At 43.5% G+C, this 15,740-nt stretch overlaps 2 protein-coding genes across 6 annotated transcripts; one reads left to right on the forward strand and one right to left on the reverse strand.

Moving 5' to 3' along the window:
* Positions 1–601: 601 nt before the first annotated feature.
* mrps18c (mitochondrial ribosomal protein S18C) lies at positions 602–2,046 on the reverse strand. The gene is made up of 6 exons (XM_013276563.3): positions 1,889–2,046; positions 1,734–1,786; positions 1,573–1,656; positions 1,253–1,310; positions 1,117–1,176; positions 602–724 (listed from the first exon to the last, which is right to left on the reverse strand). Exons 1-6 carry the CDS (start codon positions 1,947–1,949, stop codon positions 648–650), a joined length of 393 nt encoding a protein of 130 aa, XP_013132017.1. The 5' UTR covers positions 1,950–2,046; the 3' UTR covers positions 602–647.
* helq (helicase, POLQ like) lies at positions 1,306–15,620 on the forward strand. Of its 5 annotated transcripts, none has more exons than XM_005458304.2 (19): positions 1,306–1,435; positions 2,955–3,155; positions 3,399–3,960; positions 4,065–4,243; positions 5,813–6,013; positions 6,088–6,160; positions 6,250–6,347; positions 6,756–6,854; positions 7,015–7,160; positions 7,244–7,483; positions 7,646–7,787; positions 8,232–8,336; positions 8,824–9,019; positions 9,566–9,723; positions 9,818–9,916; positions 12,592–12,765; positions 12,874–12,987; positions 14,038–14,172; positions 14,928–15,620. In XM_005458304.2, the coding sequence occupies exons 2-19, from the start codon at positions 2,979–2,981 to the stop codon at positions 15,009–15,011; spliced, it is 2,982 nt and encodes a 993-aa protein (XP_005458361.1). In that variant the 5' UTR covers positions 1,306–1,435; positions 2,955–2,978; the 3' UTR covers positions 15,012–15,620. The 5 variants fall into 5 exon arrangements, with proteins under 5 accessions (XP_005458361.1, XP_025764428.1, XP_005458359.1 ...); XM_025908643.1 differs by lacking the exon at positions 1,306–1,435 and adding an exon at positions 2,073–2,088; XM_005458302.4 differs by lacking the exon at positions 1,306–1,435 and adding an exon at positions 2,332–2,482.
* Positions 15,621–15,740: the final 120 nt, after the last annotated feature.

Here is a 15,740-nt window from a genome sequence, read left to right on the forward strand (position 1 = left end):
GAAGAGCTTTCTCCCACCGCCGGCTTCACCGAAGACTCAAACTGAATAAATTAAATTAAGGAAACGACCCCTCCCTTAGTTTCTAAGCCGCCTTCATCACCACACTGAATATTTGTACTCATCAAATTTTAAAAAAAAAAGGAAAATGTGCACAGACAGAATCGGTGGCCTCGCTGTTTGTGATGAGATCGGCTGATTTTTTTTCTCCATAAACACAAACTTTCTGGGTTTTACCAGCTCTGTACAAGCCGACAAGACTTCGGAGAGCCCAGGTTACGTTGGTTCATACATTTTCCTGATTTTAAACTCGAGTGACACAAACTTTAAAAAGAAAGTCTAGGATAAAAATATTTCAGTCATTTTATTGGTATTGAATATTTTATAGACTCTCTGTTTAGTGTGATGTTTGAAAGTCTTCAGATGATGTCACAACCTTTCAGTTTTCAGAAGGTCCAAATTAAAAATAAATAAACAAAATTAGCAAGTGTTTTTAAAGTGTTTAAACTCTTTCACAATAAGAAACCGTGCGGAGGTGTTTCCTGTGATGAAGACACGCTTCATGTTTGAAGCTTTGGCTCAAACAAATTCTCCGACAGCAAACTGACAGCAGAGAAACTTTATTTACACAGACACACAGATGTTTGACACTAATCCAGATGTTTGATTCCACAGACGTTAGGGTCCTTCATGAACTGTGGATTTTTGTGCGTCACTGACATGAAACCTGCAAACAAAAGTTTATATTAACGGCTCACGTCTGTAGCTCAGCTCAGAGGGAAACACTTCTTATATAATTATGTTAGAAATGTGGCGAAAATGGGAATATTTGGATTATATTTGTTAAAAGCCAAAAATATGAAAAAGATTAAAAATGCAATAAAGCAGTTCATTAACTGGGTCATCAAATACTAATTTACTCAAGTCAATGTGAAAACAAAATATAGATTCAAATTCTGGATGGAAAAAGACAGCAATTAGCCAAAAGTTTTGTGTTAAAAATTCAATAATTTAGTCTAAAAACATCCAACAAAAGTCGGGATTAAAGTTGAGATTATGATGGCAAACAAATCGAATGATGAAACAGAAGAATTGAAAGTTAAGATGCTGTGAACGTACCCATGGACTGAGCCTTCTTTATCGCCTTCGACACTTCTTTCTGCTTCCTTCCGCATAAACCTGAAAAAACAGAAGGAGGTGTGACCCAACCTGAAGATGATTTAATCCAGATGATTTGCTTCGGGCAAAGACTCACCTGTGATGTGGCGGCCGTAGATCCTGCCCGTGTGCGGCGAGATGAACTGAGAGAGCAGCTGCAGGGCGACAAACTCAGATTAATCCACGACTGAGACTCAGTCTGACTTGGGATCAGGAGATCCTGTCACACACCTGGAGGAGCAGAGCTGCTGCTGCTTCAGGTGTGCACCCAAGTGCAAAGGTCAGTCAGAGGTGAAGGCCTGATTTCTGGCTGATTATGATCTTCCCAGTCACAGATATTCTGATAATAATCTCACTCAGCGTGTTTTTTCATTATTTAATCTGTGGTGAAGTGCTGTTTCTTTCCGTTTGACTCACCTGGATGTTTTTAAAGTCCACCGTGACGTCACAGAGGACGCAGCCCTTCTGAGGCTCTCTGTACGGGTTCTCCATGTTCACCAGCTGAAAAACACAAACACATCTTCATAACCAAACTGAAATCAGCGGCGAGCATCCATCAGCCTGCACTCAGCACCCACCCCGTCCTCCGTCCGTCCGGCTTCACCTGCGGCGGCCGCGAAGCTCCGCACACCTACACGGGAGCAGCACGGCTAGAGTTAGCATTTGTACCAGAAGGATTGGAGTTAAACTTCAAACTTTTATTTTTGTAATTAACGTGTTACGCACGACTCACCTGTGTTTCCATAGCGACACAAGACAGGTTTCCACCTCTGCAACTCCCTCAGACACAACATGTTGACCTAACACGGCACAGGAACCGCTTCCGCTGCAACTGAGAAATACTTCCGACCACTTCCGCAGACGCTGTTTGTGACTTGGCTATAAACTGTAACTGGACAATGTCACTAAATTTAAAATATAAACCTAAAAGAGGTATATTGTCTGTTTTTAATATTTCACGGATTTCCACAATCTAAATGTTTACTATTAATGAGATATAACATTTCGCTTTGAGTTTTTTACGGAAAGGTTTAATCGTTACTCATTTCAAAGATAAACCAAATCAAGATAGAAATCACCCGGAACACATAAAGTCTTAGGAAAAGCAGCCCTACGCCTCGTTTGTGCCACTTGTCAGCTTGCTATTAGTGTATGTTAAAGCAGTGTTGCAGTTTGTCTTTGAAACGTGACTGAAACCACGTACAGCTGTCCTAAAACTCCTAAACTATCAGGGTGTCAAACATCACATCTAATAACCGTTTCAAAACAGACTTAACCCGTTTTCAGTGAAAACTCAATTTTACATCCAAGTCGTCTAATTATTAAGGTTTGATAAGACTTCCTTTTTTAGCATTAAGTAGCTAATCGAGATGTTTAAATGCACGTTTTGACACTTTGAACGACAGTAACTCAGCGTTAGCTCAGTGGTAAACCGAAAGCGGAAGTGATGGTGGCATTTCTCTCTCACTCCAGGGTTAATGATAGTTATTTTGAATGAAGGATTCGCTGAGCTGCTGTAGATGCGCGTTTAGTGAACGTTAATTTTTACTGGTGGTGGTAAAAGTTATTCCATGGACATACTTTTATTTATTTGAGCTTGTTTGTGATTAATTTGTAGTTTTTGTAACTGAATGCCGCCGCTTGCTAGCTAGCTGCTCACGGAGCCTGTGTGGGCTCTTTGGTGTTTTTAGGTCTCATCATTTAATGTCAACTTGTTTAAGGTGGCGTTTGAATGGCTGCAGCAGCAGGTTAGTGAAGTATGTGAGAACTATAAGATGTTTATTGTGTTTCACATGTAGCCGCAGTGGTCTGCGCTCACAGGGATGAACTACGGAAGGCTGGAAGTCAAAATAAAACGAGTCTGTCAGAGGAAAAGGGCGCGAGACCACCTGAAAGCTCACCTGACACCTGCCCGGAAGAGGGGAGGGGCTGTCTGTTCCCCGCTATGCAACTTCAACAGGAGGATCAACAGCATCATGGCTGAAAGCAGAGCTGTGGAGGTACATCTTACATATTGACCAGCAGGGGGCGACTCCCTTGAAGTCTGATTGCATTGAAGTCTGTGAGAAAATGAGCCTCCTGCTCACCTAATCTTTGAGCTCAGGGAACACCTCCCCGATGTGTTTAATGACTCAGTTGGTCATAGAGTAATCATCCTTTAACTGGCAGAAAGAAAAATGATGCCCTGATTGATTAATAACCTGTTTGAAGTCCACGCTGATGGTATTCTTTTTTCTTGGCAGTACTGCAGCGACAGCGAGGATTTATTCGGCGACTATGACAGCATCTTGGAGGACTCGTCTGTCTTGGCAAAACTGGATGATGCCGAGCAAAATGAAAGGCTTCGAGGGGCGGAGCAACAACCAGAAGCCGAGGATGTCCTCTCAGACTCCATCCTGGACGGCCTCGGAGATGAACCCTTCGAGGACCTACCGGCCAGCCAGCTGCAGTTTCAGGAGGAAGTTCAGGAGAAGGCGAAGAGAAGCCGACTCCAGGACGGAGACAAAACCTCAACGCCTTTCAGAGGACTAGCAAACGGAGAAGGTCCACCCAGGAGACCAGCCGCAGCGAGGAGGAGCGTTGCCGACCAGCTGAAGAGGACGATGCTTGGCAACGCAGCGGCTCCTCCTGCCGTTTCACGGACAGCGATGCTGAAGGAGGCGGTGGTTTCTGAGGAGATAAACGTCGCCATGCAGGCCATGGAGACTGTCTCTGCCGACATGCCTGACCTTGGGCCGTTCTTTGGGCTTCCAAGCAAAGTGAAGGAGCTGATGTTTAAACTGAGAGGAATCCAGAGTTTATATGGTGAGATTTCTGTATATCACAATAAAATTTAAATATTGTAGTTTCTGCACATAATAAGTCAGGCCAAGACATTTACAACCGGTTTTGTTTTTTGGGGTTTTCAGACTGGCAGCAGACGTGTCTGAACTTGGACTGTGTTCAGCAGAGGAAGAATCTGATCTACTCCCTTCCCACCAGTGGTGGGAAAACTCTAGTGGCAGAGATCCTTATCCTCAGAGAACTGCTGTGCAGGAGGAAGGACTGTCTGTTCATCTTGCCCTACATATCGCTGGTGCAGGAGAAGGTACAGAAACCACAGAACATCAAAACATGTCAGAAAAGTGTGTTTTGTCAATAGAATGCATAAATGCTATTAGATGTTACTGAGTTGCTAATGGGTAATAGGCAAATGAGTAAAATTGATCGATGTTGTTTAATGTTCTGTAGGGAAACTTTCAGACTGGGATTATTGTTGATGTTACTCTCACTCCTGAACATGAGCAAAGGGTTAGCTAGCTTTTGGTCTCAGATATAAAAGTATATCATCTCCATAGAACTTGACATCAGAGGATAATAATATTTGTGTTTGTGGAATAAAAGAGGAGTAGCAGTAATGACTTTCTGGTTGTGTGGGATAACAAGCTTTGACTTAAAATATAAAATGATAAAACTTCATAAAACGCCTTCTAAGCATAAATTTTAATTTACGCTTAGAAGAAATACAACTAGAAATCAGAAATAGAGCTCTGTGGGGTGATACGAACTGCCATGGTAGTGTGGATTATTGATTCCCTCATCAATTCTCATTGGCTCCATTTTGAGAGTCACCACCATCTTTAAGCACCATATCAAAGACATTACATTCATGCAAATTAATTACATGCAGTGTGGTCAAAAGTTTGTGCATGTTGGAGGTATTTTCCCTCTTTGTTGTGATCAGTGTTGGGGTCATTACTCAAAAAAGTAAAAAAGTTATTACACTGAGCACTTTTCTTAAAAGTAATGCAGAATGTTACTTAATTACACCCAGGAGAAAGACATTTGTTACACTACTTGTCACTTTACTTTCATGTTACTCTGTAAAATGATCTTGAACACACTGTCTCATAATCACCAATTAACAATGTAAACTACAGACTATAGCCCCACACACCAACACAAAGCCCTATCCTGATGAGGACACACATCATCTTTCTCTTAGTATTTAGATATAAACACAAAGCAAAGATGAAAACCAGCACAAAGAGGCTTTAAAGCGGTCGTCATGGTGATTCTATGCCACTTTAGAAACATGAACAGGTAGAAACGGAAGCTGCAGCCTGCCTGCTCATCAGTTTGTTACCTGTTAAAGTTCAGCAACGGCTGTCTTCAATGCAAATGACGGTTCACTTTATCATGGTGATGGTCTGGGGTCAGCAATTACTCAGCTTTAAAATCGCTCTGGGCTCTTGGCTAGCTTAGTGTTAGCATGCTATCTGTGCAGATGCTTGTGAAGAGCTGAAGCGGTGTTAACAGTATGATGCAGTTTTTTCTGTCCTGGAGCAGTCTCCACTTTAGCATCACACTCTCATCCTTTTGTGCAATAAAAATAAAAGTCAAGTCCATATCCACGCACTGCACCACTATTTTCCTCAGGCACACAAACTGAAATCAGCTGATCGTAGTGAGAGTGCAAGAACCGATAAGCAGGATCCATCAGCAGGCAGACTAATGATTCCAAGGAATTGCACTACTACTCTCGATTATTATATTTATGTTCATAAGAAATAAAATAAAATAAAAGAGGATCAAAACTAGAGCCTTGTGGGACACCTTTCAGAGACATTAATAGTCTTCATTTTGAACTCTTAGGAAGTACTTTGTGCTTTTCCAGGTGCGTGGTTTAGCAAGCTTTGGCCTGGAGCTGGACTTCATGGTGGAGGAGTACGCTGGCAGCAAAGGCAGGTTTCCTCCCGTGAAGAGAAGAAACAAGACATCCCTTTACATCGCAACCATAGAGAAGGGTCACAGCCTTGTCAACTCTCTGATAGAGACCAGCAGGCTGGATAACCTTGGTCTGGTGGTGGTTGATGAGGTACCTCCCAGTTTGGATGAAAGGTGTTTTATACAGCTGGAGGACATTTAACTGAGATTTTGTTTCTTCTGCAGCTTCACATGCTGGGTGACGGCAGCAGAGGGGCCATTATAGAAATGACTCTGACCAAAGTTCAATATGTGAGCAGTAAGTGTCTCCTTATAGTCTCCATAACTCAATCCAAACTTTAAGTTAAAAACAAACTTCTTGCTTTTTGGGGTTTTTTTTTTTTCCAGAAACAACTCAGATAATAGGAATGAGCGCCACTCTGGGGAATATCAAAGACCTGCAGACGTTTCTGAGGGCTGAAAATTACACGAACAACTTCAGGCCTGTAAGTGATTGACTCAAAGCTGCACCTGAACCTTATAAAACTGCTATAAAACCCTCGAGTGAACACTGACCCCAACTTCCTGCTTCCACAAGGACTTGCTCGAGCAGTTCCTGACACTGAGCAGCTGTTTGAGGGGCTCACTGAGCGTTGTTAAAGTTGCTCATTAACTAAAATCAGGTCTGTGTGTCATGCAAATGCAACTCTCAGAATTAGTCATGACTTATCAGCTGCACATATGAAAATGGATGTGGATGAGCTGGTGATAGTCAGAGGAGACACTTGTGTTTCAAGATCATTGCATGGAACTGCTGGTTTCTATCAGCGGGGCTTCTTCCTGTCTTTTAAACTCATTTTGGGAGTTTGGTTAAATTGGTGCTCTGTGATTTATTTTATTTTTATTTTTTCCAGGTTCAGCTGAAGGAATTCGTCAAACTGCACGACACCATCTACGAGGTTGACCCAAAAGAAGAGAACTGCTTCAGGTTCTCACGTCTTCTCAACTTTAAAGTAAGTAAAAAACATCATTAACTCTAACGATACAGTGGAGGATCACACCAACACGCCGTGGCCACATTAATAGGTACAGGAGACATTTTCCTGCAGTAAATTAAAGTTTAATGTCCTCCTCTTTCGTTTCCGTGGTGCTTGGTCTTTCTCTTTCCTGCAGTACTCGAGCACAATGCAGAAGATCGACCCGGATCACATCATCGCGCTGGTGACCGAGGTCATCCCAGCGCACTCGTGTCTGCTCTTCTGTCCCACCAAGAAGAACTGCGAGAATGTGGCGGCGATGATCTGCAAATATCTGAAAGAGTGAGCAGCAGCCACCGGGTGACTCCTCCCACTCTGCCGCCCACGCCGATCACTGACTCAGAAACCTTTCTCGATTCTTTCAGGGACTTCTTGCGGCACCGCGAGGAGGAGAAGGGCGTCCTCCTCAGGGAGCTGCGGGACAGCGGGAATGGCTCATTGTGCCCGGTGTTAAAGGTCACTGTGCCGTACGGCGTGGCGTACCACCACAGCGGGCTGACATCCGAGGAGAGGAAACTGGTGGAGGAAGCCTACTCCAGCGGGGTCCTCTGCCTCCTCACCTGCACCTCCACCCTAGCTGCAGGGATCAACCTACCTGCTCGCAGGTGAGCCGCTCATTAAACAGGGTTTTCTCCTTTCTGTCACTCAGCAGCGGTCAGGAGCTTGCCTGCGTGTTCCTGTGTACATATCAGAGCTTATACACGTTTGCTGCTGCTGAAGTGATCTGACCTCTGTTTGACCCCAGTTTGACCTCTGTTTGCACACAGAGTGATCCTGCGCTCGCCATACGTGGCCACGGACTTCCTGAAGAGGAGCCAGTACAAGCAGATGGTGGGACGAGCCGGCCGAGCGGGGATCGACTCGGTGGGCGAGAGCATCCTGATCCTGCAGGAGAAGGACAGGAACATGGTAACCAGAGCCGTGAGAGACTCAAACTGATGTCTGATGAAAAACAGTGAGCTTAAAAACTGAAGCTTTCCAACAATCTTATGTCAAAATACTTTTCTTAATCCTCAAATATCTGAAATACAGATCTGCAGGCATAAAATCTGTTTTAGGTTATTAAAAAACCAAAAAACAAAGAAATGTTAAATTAAAAGAGTTAAAAGGTTTAAAAGCTTCATTAAATCTTTGTGTGTGTTCATTTGAGGGCAGCAGCTGCACGAAAACCTCTGTATTAAAAACAATCAAATTAAGGTGGATATAATAACATAACAATAACTCTTTATGACTTCTCCACCACCTCCGACTCCTACTAAAACAATCTGATCAGTTTCCTGTGAGTTAAGGCAAAATAAAAGCATTCAGTTAAACCAACAGATGTCAGATAATTCTGCTTTTGTGTGATTTCAGGCTAAAACACTGGTGTGCGCGCCGATGGAGAGCTGTTACAGCAACCTGATGCACGATGATGGAAAAGGCCTCCTGAGCCTCGTCCTGTCCCTCATTGGATTAAACGTAAATCCTTCTAATTCACTCCAAATCCGAGCAGATTAGCCAGCAGGCGCTAATCTCTTTTATCTCTGCATCATTATTTAATATCAAATGGTACCTCTGTGGGGTCTGACTTTCTTTTCTCTATTATTTTGAAAAACTAAACTGAATTAGTGGTTCATAAAGAAGTGGCTGATTTTTCTGTATCAGTGAATCTGTCGGTAATTCTGGTTCATTCTAGGTAATTCTAGGTTTTTGTTACGTTTGGTTTGTGTCACTGATGGCAACATTGTCTAACGTCCACAAGCTTCCAAATATTCAGTTGATAAATATAATGGATCCAAATATTTCCATATATCCATGTTTTTGTTGCTAAACTGGCCAATCAGGATGCCTGATCAATATTTTTACCTGCACAGCGACATTTCTCGTACCCCAAGTTATAAAAAATGATCAGATCACAGCCTAGTTCCACTGGTGCTCCTGTCCTTATGAGTCGCGGTTTCTGCAGATCACGTCGTCCGTGGAGCAGCTGCAGGACTTCCTGCAGGGAACGCTGCTGTTTGTGCAGTGGCAGCAGCTGTGTGTAGAGAGGAGCCTACTGGAGGCGGTGCAGCAGTGCGTGGACGTCCTGAAGGAGAAAGAGCTCATCACAGTAGACTCGCAGAGTCTGCGGGTCACCAAGCTGGGGAAGGCTACATACAAAGGTACCCTCGGCATACCTGTCGGACTCGTTACTTCCTGTCACATGACTCAGGGCGTTGTGTTTAATCATGATTCTGAAAATCAACAATGAACACAGAGTTCACAGATTTTGCTCCTGTTGGCTCTGCATGATGTCATAGCGAGGGAAATCCCTAATATGATCATCTCAGACACACAAGATGCACCCACTTGTGTTCATGAGGGGCAGCCAATAAGAAGACATTTGATTGAAAGGAGGAGGAGTTAAAACTGATTCAAACATGGTAGGTCATTTTAGCCTGGGCCGGCCACCAAAGGTCCTGAACGGGGTAAACTCGTGTCCCAGTCTGCTCCCACCGTGGTCCCAGTCTGCTCCCACCGTGGTCCCAGTCTGCTCCCACCGTGGTCCCTGTCTGGTCCCACTGTTTCCAGTTGTTTTGATTCATTGGGCTTAAATTAAGTTTCAAAGATCCTTTTGTAAGGTCAGAAAACTGCGATGGTGTAGTTTTGTGTGTCTGTAGCTGTTATGATTCGTGACGATGAATTAAAACATTCCTGGTGTTCTTCAGCCTCGGTGGATCTAACCTATGCTGAGGTCCTCTACAAAGACCTGTCCAAAGGCTTGGAGTCTCTGCTCCTCAACAGCTACCTGCATCTGGTCTACCTGGTGACCCCGTACGACCTGATTGATCAGTGCAAACCTAACTGGATGATTTTCTTCAGGCAGGTAAGCAGAGCTTGCCTCAGAGCCTCTCGGCCTCCTTCTCCTCCTCATATCTCTTACAAGCTGCTCTCTTCTTCTTCTTCTTCCTCATCTGCAGTTCACACTGTTGTCTGTGGCCGAGCAGAAGATGTCAGCTGCTGTCGGCGTGCCTGAGAGTTTCGTGGCAAGAAAAGCTGCAGGACAGACGGTGAAGAAGGTGAGAAAGTTCAGACCACAGATTTAATGCTCGAGATTTTCAGGTTTTATTTCATCGTTTTTTAGATGTGACCTGTGAAATGTACTCGAACCTGACTGTAAAGAGAGAATCACAAACACGAACACGCATCCATGAAATCAAAGATGAAGAACAGAAGCTGCTCAGGTGAACGCAGAGTGATGGAGGAAGGATCTGGATATGTGATGTGTGGCCTCAGGTTTGGAGGTCTGTTGGAAGCTCAGATTAAAACTCGCTGAACGCTTCCACACAGATTAAAGCTTCAGTACAGAATAAAAACATCCAGCTTCACTGTGAAATCTCACAGTGAAGCTGTTTCCCCTAATCCAGTTAGAAAAAACAAAACAAAAAAAAACTGGATGGCTTTACCAAATCTAGATCAGCAATACTTTACCTGGGCTGCAGGCACCAAATTCACCAACATAAAGGAGCCTTAACTATTTTAATTTTACTAAGAGCTATTCCATCAGCAGTAATTCATTATTTTATCCACAACCTTTAAAATTCCTTCATACGGGTGCTGCATGAAGTGAACAACTGCACAACCACAAAAGCCAAAAGTTAGTGAGCAAAGCAGGTTGGAAACATGAAGCAACTTTCTGCACTGTCGTTATGCTTTTACTCGCCTGAGCCTGACCGATCACAGGAGAAACTAAAACATGACCAGCAGAGGGCAGCAAACAGCAAGAGCATTGATTAAACTGTTATCTACTGTGATCGACTTTAGTATTCTTCATTCATAATACACAGCTCAGTTTAATGTAGATCTCATAGCTTTAATGAATAAAAACGCAAGTCCTGAATATTTCATACATGTATATCACATGTATGAAATACAGTGCTTCATAAATAATCATCACTGTTTGAAAATATATCATTATGTGAATATAGTATTTAATACACAGTATAATGCAGTTTGTAGCACCGTCTATCAGTTCTAGTTTTCTTGTTTGATTAACTTTGGAGTTTTTATTTCATGTTTCCAGTCTGAATCCAGCCCTCTGCTGGAATCACAGTAATCCTGTTCCAATAAGCAACAAAAACTCGAGTTTTGATCTGAATTAAAAAAAAACAAAAAAAAACAAAAAAAAAGCTGTATTGGCTCAACTGATTTAATCTGATGATGTAATCCTGTTTTCCCTTTGAACTCCTGGATTTCAGGGTCTGATCTGAGCTGACAAGATTAATCCTGCCAGATTAGTTTTGAACTGCTGAGCTCAGGTGTGATGTGTAGGGGTGGGTTTAAAAAATTTCCAGTTCAAATCAATTTTAGCTTGTCTAAAGATGTAACCACAAAGCGCCGACACGCTGTCGGTGCTGAAAGCCGACATCTGACAGATTCTGAAGCTGGAGGTTTTGTCACTCTGACCAAAATTCACTGAACCAGCAGCAAAAGAAGATCCAAAGTACGCTTCACATTGTCATGAGTTCTCTCTTACTTTTGCTGTTTTGCTCCCACCACGGTAAAATCACACTTCCTCTCCCTCTCTCTCCCTCTCTCTCTCTGTATTTCAAGAACAATTTACCATCAAAAATCTCTGTTTTCTGCATTATTTGCGTGCTCATTACGCACCAGTCTACTGTCGTTTACAATGCTGTCAGCCTCTGTTTTGTTTTTGTTTGTTTTTTCCAAAAATGACATCCAACAAGAAAGCCTAATTTCTGCTGTTCAAAACCAAAGAAATATAAAATTTTACAAATGATGCCAAATTGCAAAACACATATATGTCTCTAATTAAACTCTGTGACTTTGCTCTGCTTCACTTCAGTAGCATCGGGTAATGTTCATATGTTGATTCGTGGTTTTCTTCCATTTTTGTTCTACTGCAGAATATTTTTAAGGTTATCTGCTATAAAAAGCCAGGCCAGGAAAATCTCCGTCATGTTTTTCTGTGTTTTATCCTCAGTTACTTTGACACAAAGGCATCTGCTGTGAAGCTTACACCTCTGATGAAGTCTCACAAGTGTCAGTACTGATAAATAATTGAATATTTCTGAATGTCTGAGTCAAAATTAAATCGATTCGATTATAGAAATCGGTGATGATACCCAACTCTTGTGATGTGATGGACTCAGGCCGTCACATCACAACCCTAACTCCAGCTCCGCCCTCCAGAGGTGGATGTTTGCACCTTAGAAATAGGAAATGTTAATGTTGTTTGCATGGCACAAATCAAAAGGTTAAAGGTCGTGACTTTTTTCCACAAGCTCCTTTAAATGGTGAGGAAGTAAAAATGAGAAGCAGAGACAGACGTGAAGCACGAGCAGGCAACTGTGAATAATAATGACACAGTAAAGACACGTCGGAGGGGGAAGTAGAAACAGAGTCACTTCCTGTTGAGGGTCACAGACGCGCCTTTCTCAAAGGAGGTGAGCGGCAACCTGACGCCATCGTTTCTGCTGCAGGTTGTCGTGACGTCAGTTTAATCGTTTCATTGAAACTTACTAACATTGAAAATCATGACTCGAGTTCAGCCTCGTCCGCCTGCTCCATGAACGCTGGATCTGACAAGTGTGATCTTTGAATTTGACCTGACAAGCGGTGCAGGTGATGAAGATAGATTATGATGACGTCATTATCTTTCTGCTCTCTGAACTTTGTGATCGAGCCCCCCCGCTCCCCCACCCCGCTCAGCAGCGTGCTCTGTTTGTTTCAGGGCGTGAACGTGGCGGCGGTGAGGAGGATGTACCTCGCTCTCGTTCTCTTCTCGCTGCTGAAGGAAACTGACGTCTGGAGCGTCTCTGAGCGTTTCCAGGTGAGCCGTGGCTTCGTGCAAACGCTGCTCGGCTCCTCCTCCGCCTTCTGCTCCTGTGTGCTGCACTTCACCGAGGTACCACTGGATTTTACCCAGAGGTCATAGCAAGATGGGCAGGCTGCAGGTGAGCCAGCACGTGTGTCTCAGGTGAGACGGTGATGCTCTGATGTTTCTGTGTCTCAGGAGCTCGAGGAGTTCTGGCCATTCAGAGCACTGCTAGCCGAGCTGACGCGGCGCCTCAGTTACTGCGTGAAGGCGGAGCTTATCCCTCTGATGGAGGTGGCCGGAGTCCTGGAGGTGAGACGTCTTCTTCACCTGCTTTCTTCTTCTTCTTTTTCTTTTTCTCCTCCTGCATCCTTTTCTTACTGTGTGCTCATGTGACATCATTGAAACACATTAAGATACCTCCAGTAGACTCTCATGTCTATGTAATAAACACGTGAGTTTGTGGGCCACAGGAAGTGGACCATTTCACCAGTTACTGATCACATGAACACCGTCTTCATCCACCTCAGCTCAGATTTTATTTTGTAAAACTGTTATTACAGCTTTAAGTTCCTTCCTGTCAACTTTCATTGATCCTGTTGGCATCCATTCTTTCTTCTTCTTCTCCTCTTTATTGATGTTTCTGAAAGCAGCCCTGGAGGTGTACCTGATGAAGGTAATGAAGGTCAGGAGTCTTTGGGAGAATGTTCAGATTCTGTGTCTTTGCGCCGTCATGTTAACGTGTTAAATGTCCCATCATGGCTGTAAAGTTTTTCTTTATTTCACTGTGATGTGAAAGCTAAAAACGCTGCAGAGGAGAGCCAGAGGTTTCTCATGTCGGCTTTTTCCACTCAGCCTGATTAATTCAGATTCACTCTGGAGACGTTCAAACTAAAAGGTCACGTTTCAGGATTATTTGAACTTAATTTTGTAGACATATTTAAACTCGCTACAGGAAGTGCGTCCTGTGCTGAGTGTGGTGTGTTAAGGGTTCTGAGAGAGCGTAAGTGCTGCTGACACCTCTGTGAGCAGGAGGTGGTTCAGGGCGGTTGTTATTCGGCTCACGGCCCGTCCCACCTCTGCTCTGCCAGATGTTTCGCCTTTGTCCCAGTCGCCGCTGACTCATCGGTGAACGCGCTGAGCTGATGTTCCTGTCAGCAGGTTAAAGAGAAGTGGGTGGCGCTCGCAGCCCTGAGGTGTCCCATGCTCGGCGTTTCTGAATCAGTGCAACAGTTTTATTCAACGTGAAAAGGTTTTTTTTGCTTCAGGTGATTTTAAGTGAGAACCATCTGAGGCTCCGTAGCTTCTCCGTGTCCTCTGTTTCAGCTGAAGCTCTGACATCACCTCTTTTTTTTCCTGCAGTCGAGAGCAAAGCAGCTGTACGCTGCCGGCTACAAGACGCTGACTCACCTGGCAAACGCCGACCCAGCCGCTCTCTGCACAGCCATCCAGAACCTGTACAGGAAACAGGCCAATCAGATCGTGGCCTCAGCCAAGGTGAGACTGTCCTCAGAGAGCACGCGCACACAAGCTGATCACCGTACCTGAAATCAGCGCGAGTACTGATGGTGTTAAATGACTGATGTGACGCTCTGTGGAGCTGACTACACTCACAGTGTTTGATAAGATAAGATAAGATAAGATAACCTTTATTAGTCCCACACGTGGGAAATTTGTTTTGTCACAGCAGGAAGTGGACAGTGCAAAAGTTATGAAGCAAAAATTAGAATAAAATAAAATAAGAATAAATACAGTACACAACTGTACAGAATAGAATAAAATAAAATACTATATACAGTAGAATAAAATAGAATAAAATATACAATAAGATAAAAATAGAATACAAATGCTTTATACAACTGAGTAAAAATACAACGATGCCAGAAAAGATTATTGCACATTAGTGTTATTGCACATGTGTGGATGTGTATGTTTGATCAGTTGAAGTCTTTGTTGTGAAGTCTGACAGCAGTGGGGAGGAAAGACTTGCGAAATCTCTCCGTCCCACAGCGTGGGTGCCGCAGTCTCCCACTGAAGGAGCTGCTCAGTGCTGTCACAGTCTCATGCATGGGGTGGGAGATGTTGTCCAACAGGGATGACAGCTTAGCCGCCATTCTCCTGTCACTCACCACCTCCACTGGGTCCAGAGGGCATCCTAGAACAGAGCTGGCCCTTCGGATCAGCCTGATGACATTACAGTGTGAAGAAACGCTGAAACAGGAAGTTTAACCGTGACAGTTTCTTTGTTTCAGATGCTTGTGAGCGAGAAAGCCGCAGCTCTGCAGGAGGAAGTGGATGAACTGCTGGCGCCGCCCTCTGACCTGCCACAGCTCTGACATCTTCACAGGAGTTCTGCCCTCTTTGAACACTTCTGATCTCACTGTGACATTGTTTCTTATTAAAATAACTGGGATGTCCTCGCCGTGTCTGTGTGAGAAGCTTCACTTCCTGTTCTCTTCACCTTCTTTCAGCACTTCATTGCGCTCTTATTTTGTCGTCTGTACTGTCATCACACTGAGAACACAAAGGTCGTTTGTCACTCGAGGAAACGTTAAAGGTCATTTTCTGCTTGTTAGAGAAGGTTTCAGCTTCACCTGAGAAGTGTGAGTGTGTCAGGTGAGCTCAGGTGAGTCTGTTTCAGCCTCAGGCGCCATCAGCAGGAAGCTGTCAGCTGTTTTTGCCATAACATCATCATGTCTTCACCTCCACCGCACACAGAATGTGTCAGTCTGATGGAGGGCGACCTGCACCTGATGGTTCACTGCTTTGAGAAAACGACTCATTACTGTAACTTTTCTGATTTTAATAAATTTTAAACATTAAATATTTAAACTTTATTTTCTGTCTGTGTTTTTTGGGCATTTATTTATTCTGGAAACTGAAAATAATTTGTCTGCTACATCAGACAGCTGACCTGCCAAAATAAAAGCATGTGTGTCATCAAATAAAAAATGTGTAATCTGTTTTTATTTGCAGTGGATTCATTTTATTTTTAATTTTAGTTTGTTGTTTGGTTAAGTCGAGCTGTTTCCATTTTTGATGATATGTTTTCAACATATTTTTGA

This window comes from Oreochromis niloticus, linkage group LG7 (assembly GCF_001858045.2).
Source record: "Oreochromis niloticus isolate F11D_XX linkage group LG7, O_niloticus_UMD_NMBU, whole genome shotgun sequence".
NCBI classification, from domain to species: Eukaryota; Metazoa; Chordata; class Actinopteri; order Cichliformes; family Cichlidae; genus Oreochromis; species Oreochromis niloticus.